The 21,754-nt window shown below is 40.1% G+C and overlaps 1 protein-coding gene across 1 annotated transcript in view; it reads left to right on the top strand.

Annotated features, from left to right (window-relative positions):
• The first annotated feature begins 524 nt into the window (after positions 1-524).
• PALLD (palladin, cytoskeletal associated protein) overlaps positions 525-21,754 on the top strand; it is a 33,059-nt gene continuing 11,829 nt past the window's right edge. The window contains exons 1-5 of the mRNA XM_042829817.1: positions 525-897; positions 11,057-11,192; positions 13,914-14,015; positions 16,041-16,262; positions 21,132-21,281. Of these exons, the coding sequence (XP_042685751.1) occupies positions 623-897; positions 11,057-11,192; positions 13,914-14,015; positions 16,041-16,262; positions 21,132-21,281 (885 nt within the window). The 5' untranslated portion in view covers positions 525-622. The remainder of the gene's footprint in view (positions 898-11,056; positions 11,193-13,913; positions 14,016-16,040; positions 16,263-21,131; positions 21,282-21,754) is intronic.

Below are 21,754 nucleotides of genomic sequence, written 5' to 3'. Positions count from 1 at the left end.
AGGTTCTGTTGACTTCTGCTCTGGATACACTTTTGTAACAATGTCTAGCTCTGAAAAGTAGGACTATTCAATGTATGTAAATACTTTGAACTTTCCCTGCCTTCTGATTCTCCTACACCAGTAACTCAGCGGAGTTTTTACCTCTTCCAGGCAAACACTGCACATCTGATCATCTTTTTGTCTATTTTTCCTTCCTACAGGGACCCAATAAAAATACAGCAGCTGCAGAACCAAATTCGTCTGGAGCAAGAAAGTGGCCAGTGGTATCGTCACCAGCAGCAACCTGAACATCGTCAGCACACTCCCTCATCTCCTTCCTTTCCTCCTCCCCCCTCCTTCCAAGAACTTGAGTCCAGCCAGTCTGTGGTTTCTCCTGTGCCAATGAGTATTCTCAACTCTCATACTTCCCCAAGCATGCAGTCTTCCAGCTCCTTTAACTACGCTCGGCCTAAGCAATTCATTGCTGCTCAGAACATCAGCCCTGCTTCAGGTTACGTGACTCCTTCTTCAGGATCATCTACATCCAGCCTTCCTTCTCCTATGTCTCCGACTGCTTCTCAAAAACAGTTTGGGAGAGTGCCTGTTCCCCCTTTCTCTCAGCAGTTTGCTCCAGAAGGGGAGTATGGATGGTCTCCTTCTTCTCCGTCTCCTCCCCCCCCCACCTCCACCTGTCTTTAGTCCAACCCCAACGTATCCAGTGTGTGATTCCTTTCCACTTCCACCCCCTCCACCTCCTCCTCTTCCTTCCCTTTCTTCACCTTCCCACAGCCTGTCTCCAACTCCTAGATTTCCTAATTCTGGCCAGTCTCCAGCAGCTTTTCTCAGCTCCATGCTGCCATCCCAGCCACCACCCGTTTCTGTCAACGCGTTAGGCCTCCCGAAAGGAGTGATGCCTCCGTAAGTATTAGCTAATGAGCACTTTGAGTTCTGCTGGAGATTGTATGGAAGATTATTGCACTTGTTTCATTTTATAGTTTTTTAGAGTCCTTTGCTATTAATTGCCAGCTGGAAGAGATGTGGTAGTTGTTTGCAAATGCCTCTATGCTGGAGATCTGTTACAGTTTTCTAACCAACACAGAATTCAGATTCTGAAAGGGTGCTGCAGTCAGAACAGCAGAGAGGGAGCATCAGTGGAGCTGATGGATGTATGAAAGCAGCAGCAAAAGGTTCTACATGCCCAGGATGGTGGATGGAGAAGAAAACCCTTCTCGTGACTCTGTTTTAAGACACCTATTCAGTGATATTTGCAGTCTTATATCCACATTGCATCTGGATGCAGAGAAAAGTGAAGGAGAGCGTTGTTCAAAACTCCCTGTAGCTTTGTGATACTTGAAATATAAGTTTCTGAAGTATATACCTGAGAACAAAATAATCATGACGTATTGAATTTTGCCTAGAGGCTTATTTCCAAGGAAGTCTGGAAGAGGGTTTGGGAAGGGATTTCAAAAAGGAGTGCATAAAAACGAAGAGAGCCCCTTCCCCTATCAGCTCCAAGTGCTTGTTTTCCCCTTTTGTCTACCCTAAAGGCCAAAATAGTATTTTGGAGCACGTCAGCTCCCATCATAGATCAGTTTGTCTTTCTGCTGGCACTAGATTCTCATTCCATCCTTAGAGAACAAAGAGACATGCTGAAGAACAAAAATGAGAATAGTTGTATCCAAGGCTTATTTATAACTTTGCCTAGAAGTTTGCCTAAACATATTCATGGTAGCTAGGTGACTTGCTCAGCTACATACTGTTGCAGTGGGAACTTCTGTTGTATCAGTCTAAGATGCACAAAGGAAGAGAAGGAGTAAAGCAGACGGTTATCAAAGTAATAAATCATATATTTACATTAAAAAAAAAACCCACCAATGTTTATTTATCTTGATTTCTGTCATATGGCTCATTATAGAATGTGGCCGTAAAACACAATTAAGAGAAAAATGAATAGATTGTACAATTTGCTCTTTTGCTCATAATGTTTTTCAGTCTTACCGTGTCCCTTGCACTGGCTGTGTTTCAGTGTTAATACTGACTGTTGAAAATTGCATGATGGATTTACTGACAGCTTGGCAGTAAGCACAGCCAATAAAAGCCTGAAGTTACCCTTGGTTTGTTAGTATAGCAAATATACATAATTCTGTATGCTTGTTCTGTTGCATTGCTTAGGGCAAACCATTGTGGGCATGAGTACTGGATTCTTTATGGAGTTCCCTTCAGTGTTCTGTGATGGTGACAGCCACAGCTCAATCTTCTGCTGTGTTCTACAGAAGTGGGGAGCAGTATCTTTCACCATTATGCTGCATTCACGCACGTGTTCTTACTTGAAATATTTAGCTGTGTTCCTTTTCCTCATCCCCTTCAGTCTTTGGACACAAATAGAGGCTTAACTCTGCAGGGATGCTTCCCTCTTTACCATTTTTCTTGTTCCTCCAAGCCTAGCAGCCAGCCTGGGTATGCATGTGACAGTGTGCCTCTCTCTTAGAACAGGGCAGCAGCCTCAGGTTCTGAGCTGGGCAGGACAAGGAGGTTGGTTCTGTTTGGCCTGCATTCCCTCTGGAAATGTAATCCAGGTAGAAGGTGGATCATGTTAACCATGCTGAGTGTATGTGATTTATGTGTCTGTGTATATATATCTATTACATCTCTGTGTGTGTGTATGTGTGTATATACACTCAAATAATGAGCATTTGCCATTTTAATTATAAATTCAAACAGGGGGAGGATGCACTGCTTGAGGAAGAAAAAAAATCTGTTGTTACAAGTCTTTTGGTCTCCTCTGGTTTCTGCTACAATTTCAGTTCTGTTGTGTTTTTTATCACTTTTGCTTCGTCTTTTCTCTCGTCTTTTGCTCTGCCTTCACAAATCCTCTTTCCTTGAAAGTATTCATTTTTCTGAGATGCCGTAGTCTTTGAGCCAGTATTCCATATCCTCAGCCTATATTCTTACTCTGTATTCCACACATCTCTAAGATCCGTTGATTGAAATGGATGATATTGATAGCGTGCTGTAACACTGGCTCAAAGGGTGCATTGTGGTATTAAAAGTTTTGGTTCAGCGTGGCACCTAAAACATTCATCAAGCCATTTAGCTTTGTCTCTGCTTCTAAATTTGTCCTGTAGTTGTGATAATTGTGGGTTGCTGAAGGTAGGCTTGCCGTGGTTTGAAATGCCATTGATGTAAAGGAGGTGTGTGTTTGATGAAAGACTTCAGTTGCAGTGTTTGAATCTATCTGCCTTCGGTGTTTTTGTGGCTCTTGTCCTGTCTTTTTTTTTTCTTTTTTTTTTTTGTGGTTGCATGGTCAGTATTTCACTTGCATAAGATGTATTTAGAATTTCCAGTAAGCTGTAGCCACTTTGGAGTTACTGTCATTTTGCAGCTGTGACCGTGATGTAGCCATGTTAGCTGAACAGACTTTAGGAACAACCATTTTTTTAGAGATGGGGCCAATTTGATAAATTCTTATCTTGCCAGAACATTGTGTAGCAAGACAAGAAGTACTGGTAGAGCACCACAGCTAATTAAGTACTTCAGGGAATTGTGGACACTCTTGAGTTGTCTCTGAGATAAAACTTGGCTGCAGTTATGTTGTTTGGGTACAGCTGGTAAAAATCTTGGCTCCTTCTTTCTACCTGAAGAAAGTTCTTTGGGTGTATAAACGTATTGGACTCAGGTGAGCTTTCAGTTACAAAAGGCTTGCTGGAAACAGGCCTGGTGTGTGACAGAAACCAAGAGTTGAGGGTATTTTGTATGCACTAAAATCTGTGGAAGCTTGAATCTCATCTTCACCATTCACATAAGAATATGAATTTATGAATGATACCTATATTAAATGAGTAGCAAAAGACAAGTTCTGAGCAAGCGCCATACGTTGTTAAGTTTATGTGAGCGTAAGTGAAAGCAAACACAAGAGAAAGATCTGCTGACAAGTTAGTGAATAGTAAAATAAAAACCACGTAAATCATGCTGCAAAAAAAGCACCTTGAGGAAATCAAATTTCTTTTTAAATGTTAAAATACTGTCAGCTATAACATGCATCTTTCTGAAAAAAGCTCCAAAAAAACGTATTTTCTTGAAGTAGGTACTCCTTAAAGTAGATATTTTCAGTAATATTATCCTAGTTACAAACTGGAAGAAAAAAAAAAAGGTGTGAGGCATAGGGTTGAATTTTGGGTGGTGCTGTGTCGAGACAGGTGTTGGACTCAGTGATCCAACTCTGGATATTCTGTGATTCTGAATCTTAACAGGAATTCTGTAGGAATCACAAGAATGGCAACATCAGAGAACTCTGCGTATGTTTTTTCCTCTCTGAATCTACATCTGCTGCTCTGTTCCTGAAGCTCTGTGCTGTGATTTGTGTATTGAATTCTTTCTCAAATAGCATAAAGAGGCAAAGTAATCTTTGTGTTTCCTTAATCAGCAGTGATGGTAAGCACTGTGAGGAAAAATAACACCTCTCCATGTTTTTATCTTACAACTTTCAAGAGGCTGTTGGTACAAATACCAACTTCCATTTTTGACTAAAATGCATTGATATCCTGTGTACACCTAGATTTGCTTTTCCTATTTATTTCTACAGTTCACAGTTACAACTGTGAAAACAACTGAGATTACTTGCAGTATGGATTATGTGAAAATTGTGACATGCCAGAGGGCTACTTAATTCTCAATTAAGAATTCTACCACAAGACAGGGAAGAGTCAGAATGTCTTCCTGTTGCTGAGATAACTTCTCTGTGCTGGTTGGTTGTTCTTTCTGCAGTTCACTGTGGTGCTCAGGAAACTGTATCTTAAAGCAAGTGTTTCTGCCATGGAAAAATTCCAGCAATTACTGGGGTTAACTTTTATTCCCAATTCCCAATCATCTAAAGATATCGCTTGTGCCCATTAGATGATTCTTGTTTAAAGCTTTGTGATTTATTGTGTTGTGCCTTCTTTCCTCATGGCTTGGATCTTGTGTATTGGAGCAATACCTGCGTGGTATCAGACCACTTCTTGTTGATTATGCTAAGAAGCACCTTATTCTGGTAGTTGCGGTTTTGTATAATATAACAGTGTTAGATTTGTGCAACTAGTTGTTAAATGCATATCCATATCAACTTTTTTGAAATTTGATGAATGCATGTTTGTTTCATTTGAACTTTTAAATCCAGGCTGTGCCTCAGATCTCATCTATTAGAACTGCTTAGAAGGAGAAATCAGTGTTTTAACTTACACAGTAGCCAAACCAACTGAGCTTTTGACAACTAATGCATCTGGAGAACTTAATTTTCCTTAATTTATCTAATTCCTCTTAAAATGACAGATGCTTAAGATTGTTGCAAGATGGCAAGTGAACTTAACTAAGAGAACTAGTACCTGTATCTTTCCACTGAAAAGAGAGAGAGGCTGTTTGTACCTATTCATTTATTTCAATATGGCTTGCACAATTGCGGTATAGTTTTCTTCGGCCTTGAACACCTCCAGGGATGGACGGGGCATCCACAGCCTCTCTGGGCAGCTGTTCCAGCACCTCACCACTCTCTCTGTAAAGAACTTCCCCCTGACATCCAACCTAAATCTGCCCTCCCTCACCTTCAAACCATTTCCCCTTGTCCTGCAGTTATCAACCCTTCCAAAGCTTTCTAGCATAACGCTGGTAGCAGTCTGAAAGACAGGTAAGATTACCAGTTACAAAAGAGTTATTGTTTTCTTCAGTCGTTGTCCGAATGTGCGGACACCGCTTGAAGAACAAACAGTACTTATGTTTCAGTGCAATGTGAAGCAGAGGACTCGTTTGCTCAGATAGGAAAGAAGAAATCGAATAGGAGAATGAAAAAATGGTCATTCATGTAATGAGTAGAAATGCATTTTTTAAGATAAGACTTAGAAAAAGTAAATTTTAGGTGGTAGTCATGCACTTTGTAGGTGAGTTGGTCTCTGCTTTCTCATCAGGCTATGTAATAGAGTCCTAAGGAAGGATCAGACTTGCTCACAGGTATATATTATTCATTTCAATCTTGATCTTATCCAATGCTGAGGCATGATTGTTTTTTTTCCCCCCAACAATTTCATAACTTGTCCTTGGGTGGTAGAAAGTGAACTTTGTTACTCTTGATTCACTTTGTACTAATCATCCTCAGCCAGGACTCTGCCTTAGGCATTCTCTTAATTCAGGTATATTTAATGTCGCATTACTGAGTAGAGCTAACTCTTGGTCTCCACAGTGTATATGACAAGATCAGACTAAAATGATTTTTAAATGCAGCTGCTACTTCAAAGTTCATGGCCTGTTACCGTGCTTACAGTAACTTTGTTCCTACATTAAGTAAAAAATGTGTTAAATGGACAGGAATTAGCTGTATTTTTGGAAGACTTCAGTTTAAGAGGAAAAATCAAGTTACTGTTCATTACCTCAGTACCAGAGAATTGATTTAGATTTCTGTGAAACTGAGCCATGTTGGCTGCAAACAGGAATTTGTTCTTGGAAGGATAACAACAGCTAGTCTGTTACTCTTATTTACACTGTAAAAGGTACGTAGGAAAAGAGGGGGAATCACATCCAGCGTGCACTCCATCTAATTAAAACATGAAAATAACTGCTGGTTTGGCTTTTCTAAACAAATATGAGGGCAAATATTTAAAACTAAGACGAGCCAAGCCAAAGTTGCAAGAGTCTTCACTGTCAAAAAACTGTGTGTGTGAATTAAGTTTGCCCGAGTTTTAGAAATTTCTTTGGGCCCTTGCTGGCTGAAAGAATTCGTACTTCTGGGCTGTTACCTCTGCTTCTATTCAAGCACTCCATGACTTCAGTGATGCACATTTCAGAGGTGCTTAAAATCAATGTGAATTTCAGGCTGATTCTCAAAGGCTGATTCTTGGCACATCTGTGGTTGCAGTTGTGTCAGTGTCTTTAAATTTGCCTTTTCCAACTTTAGTAATACTTCCAGTGTACTCTGAATCAGGCAAAGAATTGAACACAGAAGTACACAAACGACAGAACTTTTTGTTTGATATTATCCCTCAGAGAAGATGAAAAGAAAGCATGAGAGTAAGCAAGGAAGACAGATAAAGTCGTGTATAACTGATGAAGAATCTTAGCAAAAGCAATTGAATTAAGTTTGCTGACAGGCTGTCTTGACATTCTAAACAATCTCTGAAGCATAGCCCTGTTCAGTTTGAGAGGTCAGATTCACCAAGGGCCTTCCAATTTTTGCCACTATTTTGTTGACCTTTATCTCAGGAATGCATGTCTTGAGAGCTAATGTGGAGTGGGTGTGTATGTCTGTATTCTTCAGTAGATATTTGTACATATGTAGAAGTAAAGAAAGAGATCCTGAAATGGGACTGGAAAGAGAACATCTGCAGGAAGAATTATATGAGGCCTGCTCCAAAAGTAATGCCTCCTGCTTTGTTGTGTTGGCCCACGACATGGGAGGCAGATGTTGGTGGTATGGGAATAGAGGCTGAACCTTCAAAACAACATCCCTTTACATTTTGTTGCCTTGTGACAGATGGCAGCAGAGGGGCAGTCTGACAGAGTGGTGTCTGACATGGATGCCATATGTGAAGCAAAAGACTTGTCATTGAATTCCTCTGTATGGAAAAAAATTGCACTCATTGACATTCGTCGTCACTTGCTTAACATTTCTGGAGACCAAACAGTGGATGTGAGCAGTGAGGCAGTGGGTGGTGCATTTCAACAGTGGTGACAGTGCCAGTGTGTCACTTCTGCTGCAGCAGATTTTTATGAGCACGATGTACATGCTGTTACTCGTTGATAGCAAAAAATGCATAGCTAATGGTGGTGACTGTGTTGAAAAATAGTGTTTTGTAGGTGAGAATGTGCTCTATCAGGTAGTGTTATTGTGTGCTCTGTTGTAACTTTCATGGGAATAAATAGGAGGCATTACTTTCAGAGTGATCTATGTATTTTTTTGCATACCTCTTCTTTTTCTCCTGATTCAAAGTATTTCTGAGAGAGAAAGGGGTTTCTAAAGGTATTTGAAGACATTTTGGCCAGTATTCATTTTTGTAGTTGTATTTTTAGACTAGCTCCTTGCTTAAGCATTTACTTGTTAATATTTACTTGTAAAGAGAATAGAACCTATTTTCAGGCAAATTGCCTTGTCTCGGATGACATTTCCAGCCCCACTGTGCAAAGTTCAGGATGTTCTGGCACACAAGGAGAGATCTGGAAGGCTGTTAAGGAGTATGCCACTTGTGTTAAATGCTACCAGGGATCCCTAGGCCATTGCTGAAACGTTTGCTTGCCTTATTCGTAAGAAAAAATTCCTTAGCTTCCCTGCATAACTTGTTCCATTGTTTAACTGCCGTTGTTGGAGAGTAAAGAGAAGGAAAGAGGAGAGTTGTACATTGTGTTTGTCAAAGCTAAGTCTGCCTTTCTTCAAATTAAGTTCTGTACTTGGCATTGGCAGCCATGGGGAATTATTGAATGCCAACAATTTTCTGACGTTTTATGTTTTCTTATCTCCATTCTCTTCATTTCCTGAATAAAAAAGGAAAATTTTCCAACCTTGTCACAGGAGCAGTGTTTTAAAAGCATCTTTCTTGAAGTGCTCTGTGTTATAACTGGAATTGGTGTCCAACAAAAAAGAATAAAAGGAATTAATGAATTTTCTTTTCTTGTGCTGTAGTGTCCCAGATTATAATTTGTCTTCCTTCTGAACTAACTGCATTCAGGTTTTAGTAACACAGATTCTTCTGTGAAAAGAATAATACGTCAGTGTTAATTTTATTTGCATTGTTGTCAGGCTTTGAACATTTTTCCTGAATTTCATCATCATTACATCGCTTCTAGACTAATTACATAGATGACAGCTGTGTAAATGTCTTTCATCCTCTTCAAGTTCAGTGTCATCAGCCAATTTGAGAAGTGTGCATTTTTTCCAGTTGTGAAGGTTGAAATAGTACAGTACAGACCTTAGGAAGACCTCATTGGTTTCTGTTCTTCCAATTTTATGGGGTAAAACAAATAGTTACCACTTGTGTGTTCTCAGACAGTTATGCTGAAAGCAATTATATAATAGAAATTGTATATAGAAATTTTAGCCAGGCTGTGTTTGCCTCATTTGCTAGGGAACTGCTGAATCTCCTGAGGACTGACTCAGAAGACATAAACTGAAGTGTATCAAAACTAACTCTTTTGCTTGTCTCCGAAGAGTGAACTTTATTCGATGCAGTTCTCACTGCCTTATTGTGCTGCACTGCTTTGAAGTTGACAGTAATATTGTTTTCTTGTGATTAGTGTGGACATTGAACTTACTGACAGTGGTTATAGTGGCATGCGTTCCCCTTTTAAAAATAGATGTGCTTGCTGAGGGCCTTGTTGTTTTCAGAGATAACTGACAATGCCTCAGAATTCTTTCACTCCTTCCTTGAAATCCACTCCTGAGCACTCAGCCCACAGGGCTCTGACTTCCCTGGGTAAACTGTAAATTTTACCTTTATTGTTTACCAAATGCAGGCAGAAGCAGGTTTGGTGTTTTGTTTTTTTTCTGCTGAGATTCTTAATGCTTTTATCATACGAGCATGGAATTTCTAAGAAGGAATTCGGAAGGAATTGTTGATTTAGAAGATTGTTGACTGAGAAGGTTGTGCTAATAGCTAATGGCTTAATACTTCTAAGATGAGGGTTGTGCTCTGCATTCTGCAGCGCTAGGCACATGCCTGCTCTTGCTCTGTGGTTTAATATGAAAAATGAAGTTCTTTTTTACAAGAACACTGTTTTCCCATTTTAAATTTACTTCCAGAAGCAGAGTATGAAATGTTTTAGGAACTTAGACTTAGTGTTTCCTGTTACTGGCTTCTCAATCTATACATTTAATTTTGTTTTTGCTTTTGACAGCGTTTATGTATTGCTCAATTTTAACTCTTGGTGAAAGTTACCATTGAAAATGCTTTCTGAGGAGTAAGTTTTATCTGACTGTGAATGATAAAGAAACACAGTGCTGAACAGTTGCCAAGAAATTTTGTTATCTCCTCATGATTCTAGTTTAATATCTTTGTGCTGGGAATTATATTATCCGATTGTATAATGGGAAGAAGTTTGCCCCTGTCAGGCTGGTATAAATTTTCTATCTCTGTCATCTCGTGTGAGTTAGGCAGTATAGCTGACTTGGTTATATGGTTCACATTAACTCATTCTTTTATAGTGGGCTGAGCCCCAATTAATCACTTAAAAAAAAACCCCTAAAACAGAAAAACAAGCAAAAAAACTACTAATATTGAAGCTCATCTCCAGTAGAAGAAAACATTGTCGAGTATTTCCAGCAGTAGAACTGTCATAACATGATTGAAAAGCATTTAACACTAGTGCAGACTGGAAAAAAATATTTCCTGTGCCATTCCATAATATCCTGAAATGCCACTGGAACTTGTGCACTGGCTTGAGGAGTAATTTTGCCCAGTGAATACGAACTGCTACACGGATGCCATTCTGTTGCAGACCGTGCTGCTGAAAACTGCTTTAAGGACATGATGGTGGTCCTTGTGAACGTAACCTAGACTTTGGAATGGCTGTTCTTTCAGTAATAGCGTGATGCCTTCCGGGTGTGTGTTCAGAGATATGAAGAATAAACATGAAGTTATGCATTGTGCATTGAAAGTCTGAACCAAGAAATTAGTTAATGAACAGTATAAGAAATTAATGATTAACTACCCTGTGGTACTTCTTTCTGATCTTTTTCTACATGGTACTTAGTGGGATCCTAGTTTATCTTCCGTCTGTACTTATTTGGTGACACTTTCATGTTTTCTCTTGCTTTGCTTTCTTGCCATTGTTCATCAGTTTCCTCTTTAAGTATGTGATGTTTACAGCCATGGCTATAATACCCTGAGCCCTATCCTAACCAATGCTTTACTTTCAAAGAAAGCATAATTTCAGCTCTGTACTTAAACTAATCATTGAATCAGTGATGTGAGTTAGAAGGAACAACAAAGTAAGTAAAGATGCTCAACTTCTAATTTCAAAGATACAATGACATATTCCTCACTAGAGGCAAGATTTTATCCAGTAATTCATGACTACCGATGGTTTCTGGAAAGTTCATGAATTTGTCTGTACTGTTTTGCAGGGGGTTTCCCAAGAAAACAGGCAGAACTGCTAGAATAGCCTCAGATGAAGAGATTCAAGGGTCAAAGGATGCTGTGATTCAGGATCTGGAAAGAAAACTTCGCTTCAAAGAAGACCTTTTGAACAACGGGCAACCGGTATAAAAAATACAGAAATAAGAAAAAAAAATATATAGAAAACACTGTGGGGAAGGGGAGTGGATGCCAAGGGTAGCATCTTAGATTAATTGTGTATAAAGTAAATATGTATTGGCTGTTTTTGCATTTTATATTTTGGATTATCATTCATTCTCTCTGTTGTTGAGCAATTTTGTTTGGACTTAACAAAGCAGTGGAGATCTCAGGGGTGATGAAATGCCATATGAAGCCTTCACAATCTGTACATCAGGGCATTTTTCAGCCTCTGAGACAATTTGCTTTTAACTGTTCATCTCTACTGGGCATCTGGCCAAACAGTGTATGCATACTGCTTGACCAGTCCAGCCTCCACTCTACCTATTGCGTAGCTGTTGGACATGAGAGGGGAAAAATTGGTTGGAAAGTGAGCATCACGGGCGACAAAGTAGTTCATTGTGAGAAACAAATCCATTAGGAACAAGCCATCCTTAGATACTGCAATTGTGGGACTGTATTTGACCTGTAGGGTATAAACTATCCTACAGTGCTAATTCACAGACTCCATCAGGCATTAACAATCTGCTGGAGGGACAAGAAATGAAATAAAATGAGCAAGCAAATCAAACCATTGAGATGCACAGGTGTAAAGTTCTCCATTATTTTTTCTGCATTTTAATATATACATAAAAGATAAAATACTAAAATCTTCCTGCTCAGAGTTGATAAGAAGCAACTCTCTCAAGTCTTAATAATCAAGACATTGATTTAAATTCCTTTGAAGCAGGAATCACTTTTAAGAAGAAGGTAATGTAAAAAATGCAGACTGTCATCCCTGTTTTGCCAATGTTTTCAAAGGCACAGGCATGGGAATGACTTGGATATCTGCGCTTCACTGAAAAGTGGTATGCTTAGGTTTCTTATGACCATACTTGGAGTTTTGTTACAGTGTCTGACATCTGGACTACAGTGTTTAAGTTCAAGGTAACTTCTTGAGTCCAACTGTCTACTCCACAGCATCCAGATTCTGGTTCTCAATGATCTGGTCAATGATGTGATGGGAGTAACTAGTGCTTGTATACTTAGCTTTATCCATTAACCGCAGAGGGTCTGGTAGTTTTCTTTAGTAGTTAAATAGAGTCACTCTCATAGTGTAGAGGTTTTCAAGGGAGATGGGTTGCTGTATGGGAACTGTTGAGTCACAGCCTGAACCACTGATTGATCACCTGAGGCAAGGACTGGGTCAGCCCTGAGAGCACAGGTGAAGGCAGTTCAGCTGTGTGACCAGAAAGGATGGAGCCTGGCTGCACCTCTCCTAGACTCCATTTAAGGGCTGACTTCCCCTGGGGAAGGGTCTCTTTCTGGAGATCCCTCCTTTTGGAGTTTTCTACTGCAAGCCTAGGGTATGGGTTAGCATTTTGTTTTTGTCTCCATCCACCACAATAGTCTTTCTAACTATCAACCTGTAAAATACTATTCTAACCACGCTACTCTTCTAACTGTACATTTAATTGTGCTGGCCATAATTACCAGCTGGCCGTAATTACCAGCTGGCCCTAACTAGCAGGCCTATTTTGGAAAGTAAGAAAGATGCTTGTTCTGTACAAATGTATTGAATGTCCTGAGAAAGCCCACATGGCCCAAGGAGGGAAAAAAATAAGGGGTGATAAGATTATGTGAGAGCTCAAACCAGTATATTCTGTTTTCTTTCTTGCCTTCAAGCTTTTGCCTTGCAGATTCCTGTCTAGGGTGATCCTGTTTGTGTCATCGTTGGAGTGGTCACAGAAGAAATTAGAGTGAAGGAAAGTTCATTAGTTGTGTAGATGCTCATAAGATAGCTAAGATTAGTACCTAGTTTTCATGAGTTCCTATTTTAGCAATGCCACATTTAAAAAAAAAACAAAAACAAAAACAAAGAACTTCAGTAAGGCTTTTTGAGAAATGAAAGCAGTGACTGGACCTAATGCTTTTTCCATTCTTTCATTTTTTCTTTGTATTCAACCACATAGTTGTTTGCCTTGCATTCACTGGCATATTTTTGCAGTGTTTGTAAGGGTGTATCTTGAATGCGTGAAGTGTGTTACTGAACACAGAAGGAAGAATAGTAATGGAAAGCTTCAATTCTACACTTAAGGTTCTCCTTTAATTTGCTTTACCTTCTGAGTGTAAACTGCCACTCCATCTTCTGTAAGTTGTTTCCGTAATTTGTGACACACTAAGAATAAATAGAAATGAAAAATCCAAAAGAAATTACTTTCTTATAAAACTGCTGTTTTATTTCTGACAAAGCAGTCAAATAGAGTAAGTGGGATCTTGGCATTTCTGACAGAGTTTTCTGCTGTGTGCTTCTAGTGTAGCAGAACAGCCTGGAGTAAGATCTGGGATGATTTGACACAGGCTTTTTTGATGGCCATGCTGATTTAAGTAGTTCGTTTTGCTCATTCCTGCCCAAGTTTCTGGCAGGAGAATGGAAACAAATGGCAGAGTCAGGACAGAGGTTGCTGAAGCCAGAAAAGCTGCTTGTAATGCAAAAAAAACCCCAAAAAACCAGAAAACAAAAAACCATTGCAATCTGTGGTAGAAAAACTGCTGTTAAAAGCATATTGCTGCTTTCTTTTACATCACTTAAAGCATTGTTTACTGTTTATCTGCCACGTAGTTCTTAATGAGAAGTAAGAACCTTTATTTCTTCTTTTCCCCTTAGTCGCATTGCTCTTTGTTTTATTGTGTTTTGGTTTTGTCCAGAGATTAACATATGAAGAAAAAATGGCTCGTCGATTGCTGGGAGCAGACAGTGCTGCAACTGTCTTCAATATACAGGAACCAGAAGAGGAGCCTGCAATACAGGTGCTGCGTAACTCTACAAATACATAGGAAAATTTAAAAAAATAATAGTAATTCTTTAATAGGCAGCAGTTCACTTTTTAAAAGTCCCACACAAGACAGTAAGTGTACTCAAGATAGGAGAGATTTGATTACAGAAGTCATACGTTATGTATCAGCAAAGTAAACTGGAGAGCCACATGCCTGCTGCTCAGTTTTTCCATGCTCAATAAGGTTGAGAGTTCTCAAATGTCTTCTGTCAGCTTTAAACTCTCCCATTTATCCTATTCTGTCCTGCCCTTTAAGTCTGTCAGGCAAAAATACATCTACTATCTTGAAACTGTCTTGTCTTTATGTGTGTAATCTGCACTTTTTGGATGCTGATCAAAAATGCAACGGAAAGTCTGCTTGGAAGGCCAGGTACACGCTCCCATGGTTCAGATGCCAGAGCTGCAATTCGGAAATGTGTAGCATTTGTTTGCTTATGTTACCACATAAGTACCTTCTCCTCCTGTGCGCTCGCGTTTCCATGAGCACCTCTCTGTCTTCTTTCTGCCTCTTGATCTTTTTTTCTACTCTTGCAGGAAGTTTGTTCTACTGCTGCTTCTGTAGTGAGTCCTATGGATATTCAGAAGGTTAACATTTTCACCTTGTTCTTGTTTTGTTGTTGCTGATTTTTATTTTTTTTTTAATTATTGGGGTTTTTTTTAATTTTCTGTTGTCTGTCTACTTTCCCTTTTACTGTTCTTGGTTCATAACAACAGATCACCAACATTAATAACTGGGGAGATTTGGAATGCCTTCCATTTATGATCTCTAAACCTAATTGATTGCAGGCAGCTTAACTGCAGTAGTGGCATGCTCCAGTATCTTTCTGCTCTAATGTTAACCTATACTGATACTAACGGCCTTGCATCTAAATCACCTGCTCTGTATGTATATTTCATGATCTGATTTTATTCCTTTCTTTCACTGGAAGTCTACCATTAAAAAAAAAGCAGTTTATGAAGGTATTTCTCCTATTTACTGTGAGCTTCTGTAACCAGCCAGCAGAAAGGCTACATGTCATTCCCAGACTAGAATCAATGACAAAAAATGGGCATGTGTAAGGAAACTTTACATGAGATGCATTTTGTGTCTTAAAGATCAGAGACAGCGGTCAAAGGTCTTCTAAAAGAGAGCTTAATTTATGCAGAGGGAAAGTCATTGGCTAGCAAATAAGTTTTTTTTTTTTCTGCCTTGAGCTTTCTTGTGTTCTGGCATTACCTTTGCTATCATTAAGTTTCAAAACTGGGCTGTTTTACTGAGTGAACAGTTCAAGAAAGTAAATAATTCTGTGTCACAGTAATGTTTCCCAGTATCTGGGAAATTTAAACAAGCAGTGTAGTTTCACACTAGGTGAAACTTTCTGCTCTTTGCAAATCTTGAATATTCTGATGAGTAACGTTCTTTCTACAGAAGAAGTGATACTTTTGGCCAGCCAGAGGAGGAACCATGGTAACAGGAGTGAAGAATGGCAGTGGTGCCATTTTCTCATTTTTACAGGCAACTGTAAACAAAATCATTTCAACCTTCTGGTGCAGCCTCTGGTACGGTTCTGTGCAAACAGCAGATGTGAACCATATGGTCTTCTGGCCATCTGGAAGCAAAACCCACCCTAAATCTGCCTGTACCCTGAAGGAAATATTACTGTGCTTCTTTTTGTCTTTATGAACTGCTTTGGAATACTTTTATAACATATTTTTTTTTAATTGAAAGCAACCAATGGCTTTCTTTCCCTTAATAAATTAGATCTTAAGATAACACGGAATACAATTTTTGCCTCGTACCAGATGTTTTCACTGTTTCATAGGGAAGTTGTTGGAAACACGGATGATAGTCTTCTTCTGCAACTAGATAGGATTTCCCTTTATATGGAGGATCTCAATGGATTGTCAGAGATCAGTAGAATAACAACAACGGTCGCAGAAACATCTTGCACGCATCGTGATGCAACCCATCTGAATATGTTGACTCTTGATGTTAATATGAACCTTTGTTATTTGACAGGAATATAAAGTCTCCAGCTTTGAGCAAAGATTGATCAGTGAAATTGAATACAGGCTGGAGAGATCTCCTGTGGAGGAATCAGATGATGAGGTGCAGCATGGAGATGAGCCTATTGATAACAATGCGTCACCGTATTTTGAGATAAAGCTGAAGCATTACAAAATCTTTGAGGGAATGCCGGTCACCTTTACCTGCAAAGTGACAGGAAATCCAAAACCAAAGGTAAGAGAAGAGAATGAGCAGTTCTAGAAATGCTCTGCAGAGCTCTTTGTTAGTACCTTACCTTTAGCACCTAGACCCTGTGGGTTGTGTCTTGCAGGAATAGTAGACATTCTCTTTAGATTCCTAGCTGATGATCTGGCAGTTGCTGTTGTTATCATGGAATGTGTTTAGATTTATCCAACAGAAATCTACTATCAAGCTTTAGTTCTTTTATCTCTCTTTCTTGAGACTTCATCATCAATATTTTGTCACTCTCAGTTTCCCTCAGGGTACATCTGCATCACAAAATGTAGTGTGATTATAGAAGTCTGCGTTTGAGCTGGCGCTGTGGTTCCAAAAGCAATCACAACAGGTTAACAAGGGTTAATTGACTTCAGTACAGCAACATGCTTATACAGAGGTATATTGCTTCTGGTTCAGGAGCCAATGTGGATCTGCACTCTTCAGCACTGCAGTTTGTATCTACGCACTTTAACAAGACTAGACTTTGCTGAAAGTTAGAGAAAGGCAGACTGAAATTCCATACGCTCCCACATATCGCAGTAACAAGATGAGACATGACCATGAGGTTCATAATGATGAGCTTCTGAAGGAGGGTTGGGCTTGGGAAGTGTTTCCTTTTTGCAAATGTAAAAGCACCAGCTGTATGATGTCAGTAGTCTGGAATAATGCCTTTCTTTGGTAGGTAACATTGAACCATTGCATAAATTACCCGGCAATTAAATGACTTGTTACAGATTAGGCAAACAGCAGCAGCATCTCAGGCTGCCTTGTCGAAGCCTGTGTGTTCCTCTGAGGTCCTTGCCATTCTTACAGTGACCTCTTGTGGCTAGGGTGCTCTTATTTATCTCTTGGATGTCTAAGAGGTGCGTGAAAATGAGAAATGTACAGGTATTGAGAATCTTGAACTGATTTTACATGCCCAATGCTATAAATACATGGTACTGCACAAACTGTAAACAGGAGAAATCAGCTTTGTCAGATAGTGGAGAAAGCACAACAGCTACAGCAACATCTAGTCTAGCAAGTAGTACAGGTCATGAGAAGCAAATCTGTAGAACGAGGTTTCCATCTCTGCATGTATTTCAGGAGGTTTTACTTCAGACTGGCTCTAATCTCATCCTATGGGCTGGAGCAGATGCAGCATATTAGATGTGTTCTTGCAGCTCATTTTCTGGCTTAGTTTCATTTGAAAGAGGTCCAACTCTGTACTCCAAGACCACTTCACAGCACAAACCACTGCAGTATAGTAGGGGTGATCAGTGTACTCATCAAAAAAGCACTCCTGCTTCAAACTGGAGTAGTGTAAACACTGACAAGTCTGACTGAAGCCAGCCCTTTGATGTCCAGCATTATTTTTGACATGACCGTACAGAGGAGCCCAAGGTGCTGAATAAGGCTGGAAGACAAATTGTTTCATTGCTGTTAGAGGTGAGGTGTGCTCTTTGTGCCTGGAGCTTATGACTAAGCTGCTGAATGACCTCCTATGAGTCAGCCTTGGTCAACTGTTGCCATTCCCTTTTCACACTTTTCAATTAGGGTGCAGTCTCACAGTTATCTCAATCTAATTTAAGACAGATGAAAGAGGATGCCTCTTCCTCCTTCCCTCACTCTCCTTGTTTTGGAATTAGCAACTGCACAGTCGGGAAACCACCGTTGTTTGTATTTCCCTTAAAATGCTGCCGTGTGAAGGACTATTCTGATGCGAATGCAATCTGAATCAGATGCAGCAGTCTCTTTTTTTTGTGTTGCCAAAGCATGCACATTAAGTGATTTGCTCTTGCACCTGGGACTGTGACCCTTTTTTCCATTCACTTGCAAATGCTTTGTGCGATTTCTGAAGTTGCTTGGGAGGAAACCAGCTTGGGACCTGTTGCATAGCTACTTGTGAGTTGGACTAAGCAAATGTCAAAGGCTCTTCTCCTGACTGAGTGTGCCAGCATAACAGTTTTGACTTATTCAGTGGTTGAGGGCTGTCCTGCTATAGTTTGTTGAAGCTGGAAGAGTTGCCCCTGAACAAATTCTTTACTTTGGCAAATGAGAAGCTGGAAATAATTTACTAACTTAAAGCTCCTCCCTTCTAAGTATTCTGTCACCTCTGCCAAGGAACAGCTATGGGAAGGACTGTAGTGTTTCTGAAATCTGGCATTCATTATGAGGGATTTTTCTAAAGAAGGGTTATTGGCTTGATTATTTTTTCCCCTGAACATGCTGTGTAAATTGAATACTGATGTGCAAATTCTGTCTTCATAAATATGACTTTTTAAATCTGAGGTTCCTTTTGTTATAACCATCTGCATAATGTAAAACTATTTTATCATTAAAATGAGAGCTTGTGGTAATGCAAGAGGGATTGTGGAGTACTTCTTTTTGAGGGATAGTTCTCTTTGGAATTAGGAAAATGCCATACTAAAGGTTAATTGAGACTTGAATGTCGCATAAAGCTTGTACTGCTCTCTCTACATGAGGCTGAATATAATTCATAGTGATTAAAAATGACTGTTGCTTAAGATCAGAAACCCTTCTGTACTGTGTATTCTGCTGTATTTCCAGTCATTACACATCAGTGTCTGAAAATCTGATACAAATAAAAGCAATCCAGCTGCAGAGCTCAGGGCTTACGTAGTTCAATGGTACATTTATTAAAAGGGATCCTAGAAAGAAAATGCTTTACTTCAAGGGCCATTGTCTCCTATAAATTCCAGGCCAGATAAAGACAATGTTAAGCACCTACTACACCTAAGTAAAAACAGTTGATGCCAATGCTTTCAGATCCTAGTGGAAATGAGTATGGGACAACATATGCATGATGTTTGGATAGCTGGTTCAGTTAATATTTGCTTGTATTTCTATGTAATAACTCCTGGCACGTCTGCTGATATTTCTGATAAGTGCACTGTTATTGAATAATTACTGCTTACTGCAGTAGATTTCCAGGCAGCGTTATGACACATACAAAGCATGCAAGTTAGAACTCATTTTTTGCAGCTCCACTGTTACCAACATCCATTATGATTTGTATATTAGTGATCAAATATCTTTTGCATCTCCAGTAAGTGCTCTGTCAGCAGATGAGAAGACATTACCAAATCTTTTGTTAGCACCATAGAGTCTTTGCAAGCCTGCTGACAGACAAAATGGAAAACAAGTATAACCAGCTATTGAGGAAATGAAATCATTTCTTGTTGCACATAATGCTTGTTAATATATAAAACATCCACGGTAATTAATTTTTCAAGGAAATTTCCATTCATTCTCTCCCAAACGTTCTCCATTGTGTTTTAGTGAAATGCACTTCAGTTAATTTTATCCCCACATGAATGTATGAGAGCTCTGCAATGTTGCCAAGTGGCAGCCCCCATGCTTGTGTCTGCTGCCCCTAGGGATGCCTGCAGCCAAGGCCGCAGGGAGGCAGCACAGTTTGCAGGGAGCAGAGGTCTGTCGGTGCCTGCAGGTGCTCGGAGTGAGGCTGTAGCACAAAGCCACCCCCTGCAGCAGCTAAACCTCAGCCCCTCTCTCTTCATGCCTTGTCATGTGGGAGAGCAGTTTCACTGGGGAACCTGATATCAGCTAACGCTGCTTTAAAGAGAAGCGAGGCCTGCTTGTGAGGGCAGGGGGGTTTCTAAAGTACACCCAGCACTACGTGGCGAGTGGGTGTCCTCACAAGTGGCTCTAGGAGTACAGAACAGTGCTGGCTTTAGGGAGAACGTGCTTCAGGAATGACAGTAAGTGCTGGCCTGTGCAGGTGCTGCTCTGGGGAGCTGGCTGCACCTTGTGACATTCCTACGTGTTGCTCTGGGAGTTTTCATGCTTTCCTGCATCTCTTTTATTTTTTAGCACACCAAATTCAGTTTGGGGTTTTCCTTGTTTTTAAAATACGTCGCAAAAAAAAAAAAAAAAAAGTCAAAATTGAATCTTATTATCATTATTGCCTTAAGTCTGAGGCATTAAAATCACATATGTGGGTTTTGTATGTGTGTGTAATTTATGGATTACTGTTAAGATGTTATTCCACATAGATCATTTTTTGGCTCATCGAGATCAGACCTTGGGTCAGCCAGAGAAAAAAATTATGTATCGAAAGCAATGGAAGAGACCTCTGCTTGAGGGGTGATTTAACTTTGCTGTACAGCTTGCAACTCTGCTGTTGCTGGCACACAGTTGTTAAGGGCTGTCAATGTACCGAGTGATTTGAAGTATTTCCTGTTGCTTTGTAAAGCTGCCTTTCCTGTGGACGTCTGCCACGCGGGTGATGCTGTGGGGCTCGGGTGTTGTTGTTTGATCACTGCCCGTATTTGTTTCAGCAGATAGCATCTAGGGATGTTAACCTAGCAGCACAGGGCAGCTTGCTGCTGGCTGCCTCATGTGGGTGCAGAGGATGGGGCAGCGCTGTGTTAGAGCAGTGAGATCATTACTGAACTAATTGTTCTGATAATTACCTTGGTTTAAGTTTTCCTTTTCTGAAAGGAAAGCAGTAGCTTTAAGTTCCTCCAGCTTCATCAGATGAAAGTGAAACAAAAATGTAAAGTTATTAATCTTATCTGCTCTCGAACTTTCCTTTGCAATGACATTTATTTTAGCTCTTCTGCTGCTGCTCAGTCTGGGATCAGCACAACCCTTAGGCACATCTGTACTTGTCAGACGGGTGCTCACACTCCAGCCTTTCTCCCTGAGCCACCGCTATCCTGGAACTTGGATTTTATAGGAAGTAGTTCTGGAGTGTGGTTCTGCACCTCTGCAGGCTGGACCCATTCCTTTATTGCCAACCAGAGAAGTTTTCAGCAGCTAAGATTTGGTAGCGCTGCAAATTGAGAAATGATGTTGGTGAGCACCTACCTCTTACCAGCCGTGCTTTGTTTTTCCCTGCAGATTTATTGGTTTAAAGATGGGAAGCAAATTTCTAAGAGAAGTGATCACTACCGAATTCAAAGAGAACCTGATGGAACTTGCTCACTGCATGCTGCAGCCTCCACCCTGGATGATGATGGGAATTACACCATTATGGCTGCTAACCCACAGGTAAATGAAGGTTTGGCTCCAGAGCAAACATGCTTCTCAACATGAATCTTCAGAACCTTACGTATGTGTGATTTAATTAAATGATGAAGTCACCACCAAGTATGTAAGTTAGATTTCTGTTTTCATCTTGCATCAGTAGGGTGGGACCTTTCTATCTCCCAGAGATTAGCAACTCAACAGCCTTTTTTTTTCCTAAGGTTTGAGGTTTCAGAGGGAACGGGTGTTGTTGTTTGATGACTGTTCCACCATTTGTTTCAGCAGATAGCATCTAGGTACCTTAACCAAATATGGACACCATATGTATTATACAAGGGGGGGAAAAGTCAAGTTTACCAGCAGTAACTCAATCTGGCTGCTGAGCTTTCAGTTTTCTTCTCATGACACCTCTTATTGACTGAGGCCAACTCTTTGAAGTGAATTGGAGCGCACTGCACCTCTGCACGGTTACCTCAGGCAGGGATTGCAGCTCTGTA

The sequence above is a fragment of the Centrocercus urophasianus genome, unplaced genomic scaffold (assembly GCF_019232065.1).
Source record: "Centrocercus urophasianus isolate 14NV4802_14NV808 unplaced genomic scaffold, USGS_Curo_1.0 seq_32, whole genome shotgun sequence".
NCBI lineage: Eukaryota > Metazoa > Chordata > Aves > Galliformes > Phasianidae > Centrocercus > Centrocercus urophasianus.
This window is presented reverse-complemented; position numbering and strand designations above follow the sequence as displayed.